Source organism: Thamnophis sirtalis, unplaced genomic scaffold (assembly GCF_051295495.1).
Source record: "Thamnophis sirtalis isolate CommonGarterSnake01/CBP01778 unplaced genomic scaffold, rThaSir2_p1.2 scaffold_2, whole genome shotgun sequence".
NCBI classification, from domain to species: Eukaryota; Metazoa; Chordata; class Lepidosauria; order Squamata; family Natricidae; genus Thamnophis; species Thamnophis sirtalis.
The window spans coordinates 79,956,072-79,975,509 of NW_028261382.1; the positions used below are offsets into that span (position 1 = coordinate 79,956,072).

Here is a 19,438-nt window from a genome sequence, read left to right on the forward strand (position 1 = left end):
ATTGGCTCTAGGATTTGGGTTCTTAGTTTAATTGAAAAGTTATTGTCATTAAGGAGGCAAATGTTATCTGTCCGGATTTTTTAGGTCTCTCTCTTTGCCCTTGTCCCAAATGTGCTTTTTTTCAAAAGGCAACAGGACTTTCCTGTTTTTTTCCTTGAAGACGTTTCGCTTCTCATCCAAGAAGCTTCTTCAGTTCTGACTGAATGGTGGAGAAGGGAAGGATTTATATTTCTTGCAGTCATCTGGTCATTAGCGCTCTCTCTCAGAGTCATTGAGGCCACTTGGAGGTTTATCTGTGCCCTCAAAGTCACTTGAATAGTGCAAATGGATGTGGAGCCTTCTTGGAATTGCTGAAAGGACTGCATTGTAAACAGGAGAGAGATAGTGATATATCCTCCCCCTTTGTTGAGAGAGGGCTATACAATTTTATCATAGATGGCCTCTTTGACCCCTCTTTTAAACCAGCACTCCTCTCTGTCCAGAATGTGGACTTTGCTGTCTTCAAATGCAGATGGACTGCTGAATTTTGTCCTGATGAGTTTGCTCTCCTGTGTTGTTCTTCTATGTCTCCTCTGCTCTTGATTACCTCCTTGTTTTTCTGGATTATTTGCAAGGATTTTGGGACTGGACCTGGTGGTGCGTGATGATAATGGGAACATACTGGATCCAGATGTTACCAGCATGATTTCCCTCTTTAAAGCACATGAGACAGCATCCAAAAGAATTGAGGACAGGATCCAAGAAGAAAAGGTACTTTTTTTTTAAGCATATTGTTTCCTGATCAGGAAGTTGGCCAGAAATAACTCTATGCAAGAATGAAAACTCAAAAGAGATGCACAGTGGTATAACATGATGTAAGTGTGTGGTGAGGCTATGCTTTGAACAAACAGAACTTGTATTTCCGTCTCAACATTTCAATATCAGTACAATCAATAATTGCTGTGCTTTTTTTAGGGATGGTGAGCAGCCTTTCTGCTTGCCTAGGATTAACCTGGAAATTTTACAAGTACCGTATTTTTTGGAGAATAAGATGCACCCCCCCCCTAAAAGGGGGTGAAAATTTGGGTGCGTCTTATACACCGAATGTAGCCCCACCCACCAGTCCCCATCCTTTGACCTCCCAACAATTTGCGTCCTTGCAGCAAGCAGCCAGTTTCAGCATAGCCTGATTAGCACAAGCAGCTGAGTGTGTCGGTTGGGTCAGCCTCCTGACCATCAGCTGTTTCAGGCTGCAGGGATTGCCATTGCCTATTGCTGCCTCTGCACACTCCATTTTTGGCCTCCAAGTGCCTCATTTTCCTCCCATTCCGATCCCCACCGCCCATTCTGGGTGGAAAATGCGGCCTGCGGAGGCTGAAAACATGGTGTGTGGAGAGTGAAAATGGGATGCGGAGGCCGAAAATGGGGCGGGCAGAGGTGGCAATAGGCTATGGCAATCCCTGAAGCCTGAAACAGCTGATCGGCAAGAGGCCAATCCAACCAACAATCAGCTGCTTGTGCTAATCGGGCTGTGCTGAAATTGCAACGGACTGTTTGCTGTTTGCTGCAAGAAGGCAAATTGCTGGGAGGCAGAGGCAGAATTTTTTTCTTGTGCTAATCAGGCTGTGCTGAAATTGAAACTGAAACAGGCTGTTTGCTGTTTGTTTCAAGGAGGCAAATTGCTAGCAGGCAGAGGTAGATTTTTTTTCTTGTTTTCCTCCCCTAAAGCTACGTGCATTTTATAATCCGAAAAATACGGTACTTTCTTTTTATGAGGAGAAGAACTGGAATCCCTTTCTGGGCCTAAATGAACATTTCAACAATGGCAGCACTTTGAAGGAGTCCCTTAGGTGAAAAAAAAAACAGAAATAAATCCAGTACTTTATTTGGAGTGGAGTTTAAGGACTGAACTCTTGTGTAGTGGGGAAATTACATGCTGAACGTGCATTCACCAATGGTAGAGAAAGGATTAATTTGCTCAGATTTTCCCTGTTGTATAACCATCTTCCTGAGTCCTGTTGAGCCCTGACTGCTGGTTTAATTCAGCCTTTTTACATGTACCTTAGACTGGATTTGAAGCCCGGCAGATTTAATTCATCAAACAGCAAAAGGGAGTTCCTGATATTTGCTTCATGTTGCAAGCATAAATAAGATAGAGCTGGGTTTAATGCAGGTTAATAAAATAATGATGCTGCTTAGCATTGCTAATCCATGGAAGAAAGTTTAATTAAACTCCCCTGTGATGAGATGAAAACTTCATCTTTCTGGAAGTTTTGTTTGATTAATCTCTTGATTTGAATGTACAGGTAGAATATTTCTCTCTCTCTTTCTTTCTTTCTTTCTTTCTTTCTTTCTTTCTCTCTCTCTCTCTCTTTCTCTCTCTCTCTCTCTTTCTCTTTCTTCCTTTCATTTTTCTATTTTATTTACTTTTATTTTTATTAGATGACTGTCATGTTATCTTAATTAGTGATGTTTGATCCACCTCATCCATTGGAAGGTTGGAGCTTCCACTACTCTTCCTGTGAAGTACTGCTTTCTAACGCTACTATTAAACTTCCAATTTACATTATGGTTGATTTATTGTGGTACCTGGCGTCATCTTAGAACTGAGAAAAGAGGGTGTCTCTTTATAAGATGATGCTTGATAGCTCCAGCTTTTAGAAGTAGAATTGGAATATCGATCTATATCTATCTATCTATCTATCTATCTATCTATCTATCTATCTATCTATCTATCTATCTATCTATCTATCTATCTATCATCTATCTATCTATCATCTCTATCTATCTATCTATCCTTCCTTCCTTCCTTCCATCCATCCATCTATCCATCCATTTAAAATAGTCCCAGCTTTTATAAGTAGAATTTGAACTGTAAGCCACCCAGAGTCACTGGGTTGAATTGGGCGGCTATAGAATATGAATGAATGAATGAATTAATTAATTAATTAATGGCTAGATAGATGGATGGATGAATAAAAATGCATTGACTACTGAAGGTATGAGTGTGTATTCAGATATTTTGATCTTCTTTTAGTTGATCACAAAATTCATTTAATCACAGCCCTGATTCTGCATACGTGTTGCCATGGTGTGGGAGCATGCCACACTTTTCAGTTTTAGGGGAACTAAAATAGTCTTACTTAGATCATGGCTGGAAAAACAGACAGCTTTATTGGATAATTTAGCTCTTTCTACATTCTCACATTTCCTTTAATCTCTTATTCCCAACCAGTCTCTTCAACAGAATGTAGACCGACGAGGACAGTCTATCTTTAATAATACCCACACTTACAGCCTGTACATCAATTTCAAGAATTTTGTCTGCAATATTGGTGAGGATGCAGAGCTGCTTATGAGCCTTTATGATCCAGACCAATCCAAATTTATTAGGTATGTTGCTAGTAAAAATCTTTTTTCTAAAACCTGTCTTAGGGAAAGTTGGTTGTATGTTGCAGTATATTGACTGTAATCACCAAGATTGATTATGACTTCAGTGCTTAACAATACAGGTAGCCCTTGAAAACCACAATTGAGCCCAAAATTCTTAAGGAAGTTTTTGCCCCATTTAATGAAGTTTCTTGCTACAGTTGTTAAGTCAATCACTGCAGTTGTTGACTTAGTAAGATGGCTGTTAAATGAATCTGGCTTCCCCATTAACTTTGCTTGTCAGAAGGTAGCAAAAGCTGATCACATGACCCTGGGATACGGCAAACGTCATAAATATGAGTCAATGGGGAAGCTGCAACGGTCAGAAGTGGGAAAAATTTGAGGAAATCTTTTTCTTCAGTGCCATTGTGACTTTGAACAGTCACTAAATGAAGTATTGTAAGTCGAGGACTAGCTGTATCTCACACAGGCCTGTTATGAAGATGAAAAGCTGATTTTTAGTTTGAAGAAAACAACTATCCTTTCATTAAAAGAAAAACAAAGCAGGAACTTGTGGCTTAACCATTATAATTGAATAATTATAATGGGAATGGGAAAATTTTGTTGTAAACAATATGCTAGTGCTTTAGATCTATCTCTTCTATCAGTTTCTCCTTTGCTGATCTTATTTCTAAGTGGGGGGGGGTGGGAGTCTCAAACACTATAATTTCCATTTAATGCAATTCTTCGTGCCCTTATTTTCTCACTCTCTTTTTTTCTTTTGGAAACTGGCTCACGATATGTTGCAATTTAGGATCAGAAGGACTTCCTTGTTTTATTTCTATAAAAGCCAAAGGCACCTGAAAAATCTGTTTCCCTTTGGCATTCATCTTGGACATAAAATTGCCTTGGCATTGTTTTAATGCTGGGCAAAATGATTTGCACGTCCTGAACAGCAACAGCATGTCCAATTTTATGGTTCATCACACAGTCAGCCAGATGTTCGCACTGGATTTGGCAGTTTTATCCACCTATTAGCTGATAACCTGGCATTGCCCGTGTATTTATTTATAGGGGGGAAACATCCAGACCAAACATAATTTCTAATGTTGATTTTCCCCCTTCTCAGAGGGAGCCCCCTGATGGAGTGCTTGTGAAGCCATTACCATGGCAACTCCACTGCACTGTACAGTAGAAGCCATTTTATGGCAGGACAGTACAGGCCATTTTAAGGCACAACAGGCTGCATCTTAACATAACACACACCCCGAGGGGGGCTAGGGGTGTCTTACCCCCACAGTATGTTTTTCCAAATAGTAAGTCATCTGTCTATCAAGTTTGGTTGAAATTGCTCAAGGTGTTCCAGAGTTATGCTGGAAAATACACAGAGAGAGAGAGACATTTTAATATATATAAGTAGATTGAGTCTTTACCAAGGACCTGGGACAGGCAGATACAGGTGTTTGATAGACCAATGGTAATTTTGTCACTTCTAATAGTGTTAAAGTGGTCCTCCAGTTGTTTTGGGATTGTGCTCAAAGCACCTACAGTATTACTATTTGCAATATTAAAAGTACTACCTTTGCTTTCTTTTGCCACAGTCGTTCTATTTCTATTTGCAGGTCTTTTATTATTATATTATTACTATTATTTTAGTGAAAACTACCTGGTTCGCTGGGGAAGCAATGGAATGCCGAAGGAAATTGAAAAGCTTAACAACCTTCAAGCTGTCTTTACGGTAAATTTTCTCCTTGCCTTTTGGGTTGTACTGACTGGCAGATAACTTCATTTTTATAACTGTGTTCCTTTGTTGTACCTTTGTTGTGATAGCGTCATTGGGCAAGGAGCCATGCTGTGAATGGGAAGGGTCAACATAATCTATTTCATTGTCTAAGAAGCACAATGGTTTGGAAAGATGTCTCGGATTTATCTCTATAACAAAGCCAACTAACTTTTTAAAAAGGTCATTTTGACATCCAACCTGTACCTGACTGCTTTGATTCTCAGCCATACCTTGGATAACAGATCTTTCCAACCAGTCGGCCACTCAATTGCTGATCTCTGATTTTAATATGTTCCTTACTGTGTATCTCAGGGTTTTCCAAAGTGGTTAATATTGAATCCCAAAAGTCAATTGGATTGTCCACTGCTGTTATTCAGAGTATTTTTAGCTAAAGTAAGGTAAAGGTAAAGTTTCCCTTACACATATGTGCTAGTTGTTCTTGACTCTAGGGGGCAGTGCTCATCTCCATTTCAAAGCCCAAGAGCCAGGGCTGTCCGAAGATGTCTCTGTGGTCATGTGGCTATGAATAAATGCTGAGGGCGCACGGAATGCTGTTACCTTTCCACCAAAGGTGGTCCCTATTTTTCTATTTGCATTTTTACATGCTTTCGAACTGCTAGGTTGGCAGAAGCTGGGACAAGTAACAGGAACTCACTCCGTTACACGGTGCTGGGAGTTCGAACTGCCGAGCTTTCTGATTGACACTGCGCCCCCTATTTAGTTAAAGTAGCATTTATTAAATTGTTTTCATGTAATTAATCTTTGGGAGCTGAACATACATAAAGAGGCAGAAAAACTTTGGTACCCCTGGCATATAGGCTGGGATATTTGGTCTGTTTTCTCCCCTAATATTTCAATTTTAGGGGGGGAGCTTACCTTAAATCTTGAAGAATTGCCTCCAGTCATAGCCAATAATGCTTATGGTTAAGGGTTGGAAAATTTAATTACTTTAAAAGCTAGTGTGTATACGAGGCTTAAAAAATATGGGCGCTTAATGATGTATAACTATGTAATAGTATTGTAAGAATAGCTGGAAACCTGAACCCAGCTCACACTTCAGCCAAAAAAGAGGGGGGGTTGGGGGGGTGAAATAAATGGAACCTGTATATAAGTATACTTTACAAGGAGAAGGTATGTAAAATTAGCAATATGGAAAATATTTTCTGGAATATAATTATTAATGCCACTAATATTAAATGGAGCTTGAGACACTGAAATACACCATGCAAATTAGAGAGTGGAAGGGAGGGAAAGAAAGGGAAAGAGAGAGAGAGAGAGGAGACAGGAGAGAGGGAAGCAGAAGGGAGGGAAAGAGAAGGGGAGAGGGAAGGCGTGGAAAGAGGGGAGAGGGAGAGAGCAAGTGGAAGTAGGGAAGAGAGAGAGATGGCAGAGGGAAGAAAGGAGGTAGGGAGGAAGAGAGAGGGAGAGGAGAAAGGTTGAAGATGAAACAGACTATAATAAGGTGTATGGAAAGCAGAAAGGCAAATGAAAGGTGATGTGGCTTGATGGTAAAAGGAATTGATATATTGAATATTTTTTTAAAAAAATGTTTGTTAAGGTGTAATGGTACACTTTGGATTATATGTGTGTTAAAAATAAAAATTAAAAACATTTTTACAAAAAACAAAGCTAGTGTGTACAGTAATGTAATCATTAGGCAAGGTTCTGCATTAGAAAGTTAGTTTTATTGATCACAACAACAGGGCTGGGCAATGAGCATTCTTAACATCGGCCAAATAATGCCATCTTCCCATGGTCACGTGATCAAAATGGCAACTGATTCATGCTTATGATGGTTGCAGTATCCTGGGGTCCTGGGATCCTGTTTTGCGACCTTCTTACAAGCAAAGTCAATGGGGAAGCCGCTTAAGAACCATTAGGGCGTCCCCATGGTCACATGATCAATATTCGGATGTTTGGCAACTGGTTGTGGTCATGTGATCATCTTTTGCACCCTTCTGACAAGCAAAGTCAATGGGGAAGCCAGATTCACTTAACTATGATTCACATAATGACTATGGCCAGAAAGTCATAAAATGGGGCAAAACTGACTTCACAAATGTTTCATTTAGCAGCAGAAAATTTGGGCATAAGTCGAAAGCTACCTGTACCAATTTAGCCCAATTTATTTGGGGCAACTTGGCAGCAACAACTACCCTCCCCCCTCCTGCCTAATTCACCCCAACTTCTTTCCATCCGTGGAGCTATAGGGGAATTGATATTGCTTCACAGTTGTTGGAACAATGTCCATTCCTGTTTTCAATTTCACTTTGGCAGAAAGTCCAGGAGACAGAGGTATTTCCGCTGTAACAAGCAGGAGGAGGAGTGAATCTACTTAATCTAGCTAATAAAGATGGCAAACCTAAAGTAGAAGCTCGTTCTGCTGATTCATTTCCCCTTGGCACAAAAAAAAAATACTCCTTGCATAAATGCTGGTCATTTGAACACTCCTAATAGAAATTGGCACAAGAGCCCGGTTGGCATAATGGTTAAGGCTGCAGCCTAGAAACCAGGAAACCACAAATGTTAGTCCTAGTCCTACCTTAGGCACAAAACCAACTGAGTGACCTTGTCCCAGCCCAGCCCTGGGAAGGAGGTAAACCACTTCTGAAATCTTGCCAAGAAAATTGTGGAGACTAGTCCAGGCAATCACCCGGAGTCAAAGCTGATATAGAGGCAAAAAAAGAAAAGAAGGAAGGAAGGAAGGAAGGAAGGAAGGAAGGAAGGAAGGAAGGAAGGAAGGAAGGAAGGAAGCTACACACATTCATGTGTTTTGGACCATATAATATAGATACAGAAGGTAGGTAGGTAGGCAGGCAGGCAGGCAGGCAGGCAGGCAGGCAGGAAGACATGATGGATGGATAGTTGGATAGAGGGGAAGAGGAGGAGGGAAGGAGGGAGGAAAGAGAGAGATTCTTTCTCTATAAGAGAACCAGTTTGATCTAATGATAAAAACATCAGGCTAGAAAGCAGAAGATCATGAGTTCTAGTCCTATCTTATTAATGAAAGCCAGCTGGGTGATTTTGGGCCAGTCCCTCTCTCTCAGCCCAACTCAGCTTACAGGATTGTTGTTGTGGGGAAAAGAAAAGGAGGAAGGGGTATTGGATATGTTCGCCGCCTTGAATTATTTATAAAATTAATAAAGGGATATAAATAAATAAACAAGATTCTTTCCATGTGTTCCTAGGCCAATTCAATATGCCCCAAGTTATTTTATACTTCAACGATTATTTTTGTTGCCCCGCCAGGATCTCAGCAGTTCTGACTTGATCCGGCCTCGGGTCAGCCTAGTGTGTCAAATAGTACGAGTTGGCCACATGGAGTTGAAAGAAGGCAAGAAGCATACTTGTGGCCTCCGGAGACCTTTTGGAGTAGCAGGTACAAGGACTGGGTGGTGGTGGTGCTAAGGTCTTCTTTTCAACAAATGTGTACTGGAAAATAACGGTTGAAGTTCTGGGCTTTGTTCTTCATCTGGCCATTTGCATGCTGAGGTTCAACACGATAAGAAGATGAAAGCAAGTTAAAGGCCCTTTCTCTACTGCAGAGTTGAAGTGGTCTTCCTCATCCTTGATCCATCAGGAAACTCCAGTGACATGGGAAATGGCTGTCCCTGTCTTGCTTCTGATTCATCTGTTCCCCATCGTTGCAATCTCCAGCCCTCTGGAATGATCTCCCTGTCGAGATCCGGACCCTTACTACCCTCCCGGCCTTCCGCAAAGCCACCAAGTCCTGGCTGCTCCAGCTGGCCGGGGGGCCTGTGAAATATCCAGCCCCACTGAAATTGTGAATGTTGTGGTTTTGTTTTTAAAGTGTTGTCTTTGTCTAGTTTTCCCCCTTTCCCTTGTCTATTGTGAGCCGCCCAGAGTCCTTCGGGAGTGGGCGGCATACAAGACAAATCAAATCAAATCAAATCAATCTGTTCTGACCTAGGCTTCCCAAAAGTCACGAAGCCGACTCCTCATCCCGATAAAAAACCCTTAATTTAGTTTAAAGGGAATTCCTCTCCAGCAAAGTCCTGGTCTTTCCAGAGATTTTACAACTACAGATCTTTATCAGGCTTGGAGAGCTGCCAGGCCGATATCTTCCAAACGCCACGCTGTAGCAGCAATTACTTGGCAAGAAGTCAGGAACAGATCTTCACCCTAATGAATTGAACTAATTGCCTTCTGCAAACTCCCCTCCCCTTTCGCTCCTCTTTATTCCCTGTGGGAGGGGCGGCCATTCACCGTCCACCTGTGGCTTTTGCTCCCGAGTTGACCCTTGTTCCTTAGCTGTTCCCTTCTCCTGGCAGCTCTGTGCATGTGCACACTGGGAACAGGCTCCAGCTGTTCTTCTGCCCCACTGATGCCTGACTCCGAAGGCAGCTGATAACTGTCAGACTGCCCTGACTCCCTCTCTGCCTCTGATGCAGAGCCCTTGTCCAAGACTTCCCCGGACTCCAGAACTGGCCCATGTTCCTCCCCAACCTCCTCACTGTCTAACTCTGCTGCCAGCTCCACAGGCTGCCAGTGGACACAATACCACCCCAGAGTCCAGGACTGGCCTATCATCCTCCCCAACCTCCTCACTGTCTGAATCTGCTGCCAGGTCCACTGGCTGGCCACAACACAATCATCTGAGTTTCCCTCAAGGAATGGAAGATTTGGGGCACATTGAGGTGGCTTTTAGATGATATTAGAATTGCAAGTTAAATACTACTTTGATCTTGGTGTATATAAGGACAATTTAGCGTTTCTTCTCAAATGAGCTGTGGATGAGATTAAGAGGCCATGAGGACACAGCCAGGGTTTAAAAAATGTGTTTAGGATAAGTCGGCAAGTTATTGCTGTCCTAATAGCTGTCTTTTCCTCTGTCCTCTAAAAGTATCTTCTGGGCCAAAAAAGAGAGAGATATAATATAAATAGGAACCTACTTTGTAAAGCCACTCCAAATATAAATGTACTAGTATGCCTATAATAAATTAAAAGATGTTAAGTCATTGTTCCCTAATAATTTATTCTAAACCTTTCATGCTAAGAGAAGATCTTGAGTGGAAGTTTATAGATGTTCTGAATCCCACTATCCTTCTTATAACTTGTCAAGAGATCAGATCAGTTTTTGTGGAGGTTGTCTTTTAGTTTTGGTTTTCTGTTCTCCATGTAAAGTTGCCGCTGTGAGATTGGTGGCCAGATTAATCACTTAATCCAGGTGTCGGCAACCTTAAACACTCAAAGAGCCATTTGGATCTGTTTCCCATAGAAAAGAAAACATGGGGAGCCACAAAAACCACCGGGGGTTGAAAAGCTCAATAAATCATGTGCCCGGTCAATGTTGTTGCACATTGGCGGTTGTGACACATATTTTGAGTGTCAGGGAGCCGCAGCAGAGGGATGCAAGTGTCACATGTAGCTCCAGAGCCGCAGGTTGCTGACCCATGACTTAATCACTTAAATGAAAAAAGGAAGGAACCATCCAGTAGGACATGTTCCGTACTTTGTGTGAATTATTTCCAAAGCATTGCAATAGGTAGTTATATCTTTTTGCATGATTGATAGATGGTCAACCAACCAATGTTTTTTTCCTGAGTTTGGTTTAAGTCTTGGTTTCAACTAGTTTTTGTGATCTTACACACATTGGAGCTTTAGAATTCCTAGCCAACAGGGCCTTTGATAATGTTGATGGGATTTCTGGAAACTGATGAACGGGGACATCTGGAAGACATGAGGTTCTTTACAGATTTGAAATTTATATCAAAAGTTACCAACCTATTAAGACATTTTTGCTGTAATCAGTAAAAGCCTGTTTTTCCCCTTTAGTGATGGACGTTACAGACATCATTCATGGGAAAGTGGACGATGAAGAGAAGCAGCATTTTGTTCCCTTTCAGCAGTAAGTAGTTAAAATTCTAAATGCACAATTTTGGGGGAGCTGGTGGTCATCATTTTGAAAGACCGAAGCCCCAGAGCTCACTGTAACAACATTGCCAAAAAGGCATTCAGAGTTGTCAACCTTATTTTACATAGTTTTCTCTCTAGTAACGCTATGCTGCTAACTGGGACATATAAAACCTTTTCCAGACCTATCCTTGAATACTGCTTCCCTGCCTGGAACCCACATTGCATTTTGGACATTAATACATTAGAGAGGGCCCAGAGGTATTTTACAAGAAGAAGACTCAACTCCTCTGCTCGTAATAAAATTCCATATACCACCAGGCTTGAAATTTTAGGCCTGGATAACCGAACTACATTCCAACCTGAGTTTAGTGCACAAGATAATCTGCCATAACGTCCTACCTGTTGATGACTACTTTCACTTCAACCGCAACAACACGAGGGCTATCAATAGATACAAACTTAATGCAATCGGTTCAAATCTTGATTGTAGGAAAAATGATTTCAGCAATAGAGTAGTAAATGTGTGGAACACCCTACCCGATCCTGTTGTTAGTTCCTCTAACCCCTCATACCTTTTGCCTTAAGCTGTCTACTGTGGACTTTACATGTTTCTTAAGAGGTCCCGAAGGGGGCGTGCATAAGCGCACCAGCGTGCCTACCGTCCCTGTCCTACTGTCCCATTTATATGTACTGTATTTTTCAGAATATAAGATGCACCAAGATTTTGAAGACCTTTAAAAAAAGGTTTGCACTCTGCAGACCTCCCCAAAACAGCCTGTTTTTCATGAAAACAGGCCCAGTTTGTTTGTCAAAAAAAGGGCACGAATAGCCTTTAGGAGGCTTGTAGGGGGCTAGCGGGGGGGGCAAAACCAAGCAAAAAATGGCCCGTTGTTTCCTCATTTTTGCCCTCCCCAGCCCCCAGGAGCATTCTGGAACCTCCTAAAGGCTATGCATGGCCATTTTTGCAAAGGGGGAGGGGGTTCGGGAGGCCACAAATGCTCTATTCAGTGTATAAGATGCACCCAAATTTTCACTATCCTTTGGGAGGGAAAAGGGTGCGTCATATACTCTGAAAAATACGGTACTCTTTTTATGTGTTTATGGTTATGTTTTGCTTATTTTTATCCTTTTATTTGTGCCATTTTTTTCGTGTGTTTTTCCTACTTGTTTCCTTGTACTTGTTGACAAATTAAAATAAATAAATAAAATAAATGTTTATATGCTTTCCAGAAAGTGGGCAGGTCCAAGACAAGAAGTGGGATAAGCTAAGATAAAGTCTGTAAATTCAATTGAAGCAATGAATGTGACTTATCAGAAGTGATCTCGGGGAGCTTCCGTCACAGGCCTATACAGTATCACTTCCTTACTTGATTGGAATTACACATAATCAGAGTTCTCCACATGGAACGAGCTGTGTTTTAGGATTCAGGCTGGCATGCATGTAACTTGTGGTTAGACCTTCCCTGCATGGAACGGGGCTGAAATAAAGAAAGATAAAATAATGCAGGGGTTTTAAGTGCAGAAACACAGGAAGTGGCACACAAGTAATTGTGTCCCTACCCCCCAATATGGCTTTCACCCTCAACTATTCCTATGAATTAACAAATTATGTTTATTATGAGACTAAATAGTTTTTGCCAATCAGCTTGAAGAGTTCTACAAGCTATTCTTATCTATCCGGTCCTGCAACATTTGAAGAATGGGTGGATGGATGGATGGAGTGCCATCAACTCATCATTTTATTCTTAAGTGTCCACATTGACAGGGTCAGACAGGAAGATCTGTTCCTAACCTCGTCTTTCAGATCTTCCTCCTGCAAGAAGAATCTTATTTATTTTATTCATAATCTGATAATGTTGACAATCTGGAAATGTGCCACTTTTTTTTCCTCCTCCTTTCCTCTTTCCTTTTCAGGATTGCCATGGAAACATACATCAGGCAGCGGCAGTTAATCATGGCACCATTAATAACGTCTCACGTGATTGGAGAGAATGAGCCCCTCACGTTGGTCTTCAACAAAGTTATTGCGGCCAAGGAAGTGAATCATAAAGGACAAGGTACACACTGGAAAGATGGCTCCTGGAAGCATTGGAAAGAGGGGAGGGGAGGAGGGAGGGACATTCCTTTGAGGTGAAAACTCATTCATGGCTTTGGATGGTTCACTGGTCAAGGACATTGACAGGCTCCTTCCTGCATGACTGCTCAGAAAATCTGTCATCCATTTGATTCAGTTTTCCTGATGAATGGGAAGAGCCACACAATTTTAGCTGGCACACTGATGATGTGTAGATGACAAACTACAATAAAATTATGTTAGTGGGCAATTGCAAGAGGGGTTGACCTGAAAGAAACAATGTTCTCAAAGGGAAAAGAGATCCCTAAATCAATCCTGTTTGATATGAGCAAGAGGGACAACTTTTTTTTGCCACCAAATCTCCAAAAGTCTAAATAAAACATGGAGGTGCCTACGTGGTTAGGTATGCTGCCATCCTGTAAAGTCAACAGTTTAATGAAAAGAAGGACTAGGGGAGGTATGATAGCAGTGTTGCAATACCTCAGGGGCTGCCACAAAGAAGAGGGAGTCAAGCTATTTTCCAAAGCACCTGAAGGCAGGACAAGAAGCAATGGGTGGAAATTAATCAAGGAGAGAAGCAACTTAGAACTAAGGAGAAATTGCCTGACAGTGAGAACAATTAATCAGTGGAACAGAAGTTGCCTCTAGAAATTGTGAATGCTCCAACACTGGAAGTTTTTAAGAAGTTGTTGGATAACCATTTGTCTGGTGTAGGGTTTCCTACCTAAGTAGGGAGTTAGACTAGAAGACCTCATTTTCACCTTTGAACTTTGAAAATCCTAAGAAAAACCCTTAAGTATAGACCCCACTGGAACCCTTTTGAAAGCACGGGATTGAATTTATTGAGGAGAAGAAAAGTTCAAATCATGTCCTGTGAAAATTGCCATGCACAAACTGGAAAAGTCCTAAGCACAAGACTAATTTTATAAAAACAGCCCCAATGCTTTTTATCCCCCCACCCAAAAAAGTGAAAAAAGAAAAAAAGCCCTAGTAAACAAAAAGAAATACATTTTGATTTTAATCTCCACTCACTTCTCTTTCCTTATCAAATCTGCATGGGTTGGTACTTTTTTCCAATAGTACTAATGCTGCTTTTTGTTATATTCTTTGCTCTCTGTCCCCTTTTAGGCCTCTGGGTTTCTCTGAAACTGCTGCCTGGCGATTTAGCTCAGGTTCAGAAGGATTTTTCTCATCTCATTGACAGATCAACAGCTATTGCCCGCAAAATGGGATTCCCAGAGATTATATTGCCTGGTGAGTAATTTAAGGGAAAACAAGAATGAGATTACATCTTTTTATGAAAAAAGAAATAGTTGGGTCCAGATGTCTTCCAAATTTTTTTTTTTGGGGGGGAGGCAATTCCTGGAGAAAAAAAGTAAGATTGTATCCTAATTTCCAAGTCGGACAAAAAAGGGTTCTTAGAATTCTCTATTTTAATTGGCAGGTGAAGTTCGGAATGATATCTACGTCACGCTGATGCATGGAGAGTTCGACAAAGGGAAGAAGAAGACACCTAAAAATGTTGAGGTTACCATGTCAGTTCATGATGAAGATGGAAACATTTTAGAGGTAGGAAGGGTTTTCCAAAATAGTAAGTTGGTGGTAAACCAAAGAAATGCATAAGTGTTCTGTATCTCACCCCAAAGTTGGGAACATTTTGGGATCATCTTACCAATCCTTGGGACAAAGTCCTTAGAATGTGGATTTTTTTTTAGCAGGCCTTGGGATCATCAGTCAACAGACACCCCATGCAATGGCTGCATCATGTATAATATTCTAATGCATTCCATCATAGAATAGAATAGAATAGAATAGAATAGAATAGAATAGAATAGAATAACAGAGTTGGACAGGACCTTGGAAATGTCTGCAAGAAAACCACCAAGCTCAAAGAGCACCATGGACCCTGTACATTGCATAGTTTGAAAGGACTTCTACAATTTGTGGAATAGTTTGGCCCCTCTTTGGAAGTTATGTGAAAACTTAGTTTTATAGCTGAAAGGTTTTCTCTCCCGTCACTGATTAAGTCTCATTTTCTGTCTTTTCTTCCTTTTGCTTTTTGTTTCCAATGTGCTCCAAAGAAAGCTATCCATCCGGGTGCTGGCTATGAAGGTATTTCAGAATACAAATCAGTCGTCTACTATCAAGTCAAGCAACCTTGCTGGTATGAAACTGTAAAGGTGAGATTATCTAATGGGAAATTGACTTGGTTCGGATACATTCTTATATTGCTACAGGTGTGAGATATACCATATTTTTCAAAGTATAAGACACACTCCCCCGCCCCCAAAAGAGGGTGAAAATGTGTGTGTGTCTTATACACCGAATGTAGTCCCACCCACCCGACGGCCCCCATTCTTTGGCCTCTGCCTCCCAGGAATTTGCTCCTTGCAGCAAACAGCCTATTTCAGCTTCAGCTTCAGCACAGCTGGATTAGCATAAGCAGATGGTGGTCAGTTGTGAAACTACCATATTTTTCAGAGTATAAGACGCATCTTTTTCCCCAAAAAAAGAAGGTGAAAATCTGGGTGCATCTTATACACTGAATACAGCATTTTTGGCTTCCCAAAACCCTACCCCCTTCACAAAAATGGAGGTGCAGAGGGTTTGGGAGGCCTGCAAAGTGCTCCTGGGGGCTTGGGAGGGCAAAAATAAGTGAAAAATAGGCTGTTTTTTGCTCATTTGTGCTCCCCAGCCCCCAGGAGCACTCTACAAGCCTCCTAAAGGCTATGCATGCCCTGTTTTGTTTTGTTTTGTTTTAAAAAATGGACCTGTTTTTGCGAAAAAGGGCCTTTTTTCTTGTTCCCCTCCCCAGCCCCCAGGAGCACTTTGCAGGCCTCTCAAACTCTCTGCATGCCCTGTTTTTCACAAAAAATAAGGTATGCCGAGGGTTTGGGAGGTCTGCAAAGTGCAAAAACTTTTTTTTTAATTTACCTCTTCAAAATCTTGGTGCGTCTTATACTCTGGTGCATCTTATACTCCGAAAAGTATGGTAATAAAACTATGTACATCACGCAGATGTACACACTGTCATCTACAGGTAGTCCTTGAGATTTGACCACAACTGAGATCAGAATTTCTGTTTGTAAGCAAGACAGTTGGTACAAGAGTTATGCCCAATTTTACAACCTTTTTTCATTTTACTGACCTCAAAAGGATGGAAGGCTAAGTCAACCTTGAGCTGGTCGGGATTGAACTGCTGGCTGTGAGTTAGCCTGCAATACTGCATTCTAACCACTATGCTACCACAGTTCTTTTTTCCACATTTGTTAAGCTAATCACTGCAGTTGTTAAATAAATCGTAGTCATCAAGCAACTCTGGCTTCCCCAAATGACTGTGCTTGTTGGAAGCCAGCTGGTCAGGTCCCAAGTGACAATCATATGCCCTGGGGACACTGCATCGTAAATACATACCAGTTTCCAAACACTCAAATTTTGATCACTGACTGTGGGGATGTTGTAACGGTTGTAAGCACAAGAACTAGTCATGAGTCACTTTTTCATTGTTGTTGTAACTTTGAACAGTGGCTAAATAAATAGTTGTAAGTTGAGGATTACTGGCATGTTAAAACAAAAATGCATATGGATTTATAAAATGAGGAGGAAACGGCTGATGACCTCTTTCTATCGGTTCATGCTGCATTACACTATGGTACACTGGTTTAACAGCTGTGGACAGGAAGGCACTAAAGAGAGTGATCAATTCGGCACAAGAAACCATTGGTTGCTCTCTAACACCACTGGGTGACATCGCCAGGTCGCGCTGCTTTAGCTGACTAAGGAAGATACTCAGAGATGATTCACACCCTGGTCAGTGTCTCTTTGCACTTCTACCATCGGGCAGAAGACATCAATGTGTAGCCAGCCGGACACATAGGTTTGAAAATAGTTTCTATCCTTGGGCTGTCAGACTTTTAAATACAACCACAATCACTCCATGCACACGCTAGTTTTTTTTCCTTTTTCTTTTCCTAATTACTTTCATAGAGATCATTCCTTATACTATTTATGTTGTTTGTATCTGTTGTCATGAATTGCACCAGTGAGGTTAAAACCTTCAATTTTGTTGTATACATGATGTACGATGACAATAAAGGCTACACAATTAAACAGAGAAAAAGGAAGGGGAAATTTGTTTAACTGAGACGCATCTGAATTCTATACATTTTATTATTCACAACGCTTGTTACTGTTCATCATTTCTACAAAATTATTACTTATTTTCTTAATCACATGCAGGTCTCCATAGAAATAAAAGAGGTTGGCCGCTACCATTTAAGATTTACTTTCCGGCACCGTTCATCACAGGAATGTAAGCATGAAAGAAGAACAATATCTTTTCGGTTTAGAAGCACAAAAGGGTTTGGAAGGAAATCGAAGGAAAGGATAGATTGTGGGCTTTGGATTATTCTTCACCTTTCCACCCCAAATTGTAGTTTTCCGAACCATTTGTTTGCAAATGTCTACAGAGATTATCAGTCATCCAGGTCATGGTTGTCTCAAAGGTGCTTTTCCAAAAAGCAATGGGACTTTCTTGATTTGTTTTTCCTTGAAAATGTTTTGCTTCTCATCCAAGGAGCTTCTTCAATTCTGAGAACTTCTTGAACTGAGAAGCTTCTTGGCGGAGACATTTTCAAGGGGGCAAAAAAGCAAAGAAGTCCCGTTGCCCTTTGGAAAAGCACCTTTGGAACATTCATTTACAAAGAAACTATTTATTTAACGAAAGCAACCATCAACCTAATTCAGCTCCCTGTATGTGTGCACAACTTTGTTAAATCCTGAGATGATGTCAGCACATCTTTAAAAAGCAAAATGAATCACGTCATGTCTCAATTTTGATTACAAGAAGAAAATTAAAATTTCCAAATACTTATGGTGTGAAGTTGTTCTATTTGAAATCCCTCAAATCAGCTAACAGCTCCAAAGAGGCTCACCCTATTTTTATCAAAAGTCTCTTCAAATAGGCAGATGATAGCATCAACCCTTCCAATATTGACATCTAACTTGCAAACGCCTTTCCTTGATGCAACCAAAATAGTATTATCCACACAAGGGAGAAGTATTTAGAGGTTCACATCAGAAAAAGCAATAATCCAGAGAGGTGAGGTTGTCCACTAGCCGCAGTTGCCACTCTGAACACTTGCACAAAAGGAAAAATCTAAATTAAATATATAAAAGGAATCCCTGCGGAATTTACTCTGCTAGTTGTTGCTGACTTTAGAGGGCGGTGCTCATCTCTGTCTCAAGGCCATTGAGCCACCAGTGTCCGAAGACATTTCCACAGTCAAGTGTCCAGTATGACACCACACAGCACTGTAAGCTTCTCAACAAAGTGGTACCTATTTATTTACTTGCATTTGCACACTTTCGAACTGCTAGGCTGGGGCAAGGACGAGAGATCACCCCATCACATGACACTCAGGTCCCGAACCTTTCCAGCCCACAACCCAGCTTAACCATAGAGCCACTGTGCCCCCTCTCCCTAAATTAAATAAATACAGGTCCATAAATGTTTACGATGAGTTTTGCAAAGGGACAATGCAAAAGCATTTTAGAAATTACCTAAATAGCAGCAGGCTACAATAGGGTTTTGTAGCTTCATGTAGATGGAGATAACCAATTTCGTTGTATTTAAGTACAATGACAATAAAGATTATACTTATACTTATATAATCCTCACCACTGCCCTAATGCCTTTTGCACAGGAGAAAATATCTGCCATAAAATTGCTGGGTTCATCATGCAGTGAAAAAAAAAGCACTAGCAGGAGATTTCTACTGATGTTTGTTTCTCTGCAGCAAGAGATAAATCCGAACGAGCTTTTGGGATGGCCTTTCTGAAGCTGATGAATGTAGATGGTACCACTCTGCAGGATGGCAGGCATAATTTAGTAGTCTACAAGGTATGGTTCTATTTATTTTGTTTCTGTATTTGCTTGCTTGCTTATTTTAGAAGATCTTGATTCTTTAATCCATTCAAGTCTCTTTGTGAGAGACAGGCTGCCTACAAAATAGCCAACACCTAAACTACTGGTGTCCTGTCCATTTAAGACCTCTTCTTGGCTAGCCCAGCAATGTATGGCTGAAAAAGCTGGGCAGAGAGGCAGCTGGGGATGACAGTTGGACCAATTGTGTTAGTGTTTTGGAGAGTGGGAAAAGTAAAACAGTCTGACCCAGCCTAAAAGCAGAGTGGGGCGGGGGGGAGAGAGAGAGAGAGGGAGAGGGAGAGGGAGGGAGAGAGAGGGAGGGAGATAGGGAGATTTTATTTCAGTAGGACTGAAAGTAGTAGGACCTCATAAGAAGTAGTAATTGGAGAAACTGTAGGTGGTGATGGAGTAGGACTGGAGGAAAATGGAG

The 19,438-nt window shown here is 41.2% G+C and overlaps 1 protein-coding gene across 1 annotated transcript in view; it reads left to right on the top strand.

Moving 5' to 3' along the window:
* The window catches only part of DOCK5 (dedicator of cytokinesis 5), a 134,223-nt gene that overhangs the window by 49,506 nt on the left and 65,279 nt on the right, over positions 1-19,438 (top strand). Inside the window, exons 7-17 of the mRNA XM_087706193.1 lie at positions 615-750; positions 3,215-3,372; positions 5,005-5,086; positions 8,381-8,510; positions 10,928-11,000; positions 12,923-13,065; positions 14,211-14,336; positions 14,527-14,651; positions 15,164-15,262; positions 17,322-17,394; positions 18,881-18,984. Coding sequence (XP_087562319.1) covers positions 615-750; positions 3,215-3,372; positions 5,005-5,086; positions 8,381-8,510; positions 10,928-11,000; positions 12,923-13,065; positions 14,211-14,336; positions 14,527-14,651; positions 15,164-15,262; positions 17,322-17,394; positions 18,881-18,984 — 1,249 coding nt within the window. The remainder of the gene's footprint in view (positions 1-614; positions 751-3,214; positions 3,373-5,004; positions 5,087-8,380; positions 8,511-10,927; positions 11,001-12,922; positions 13,066-14,210; positions 14,337-14,526; positions 14,652-15,163; positions 15,263-17,321; positions 17,395-18,880; positions 18,985-19,438) is intronic.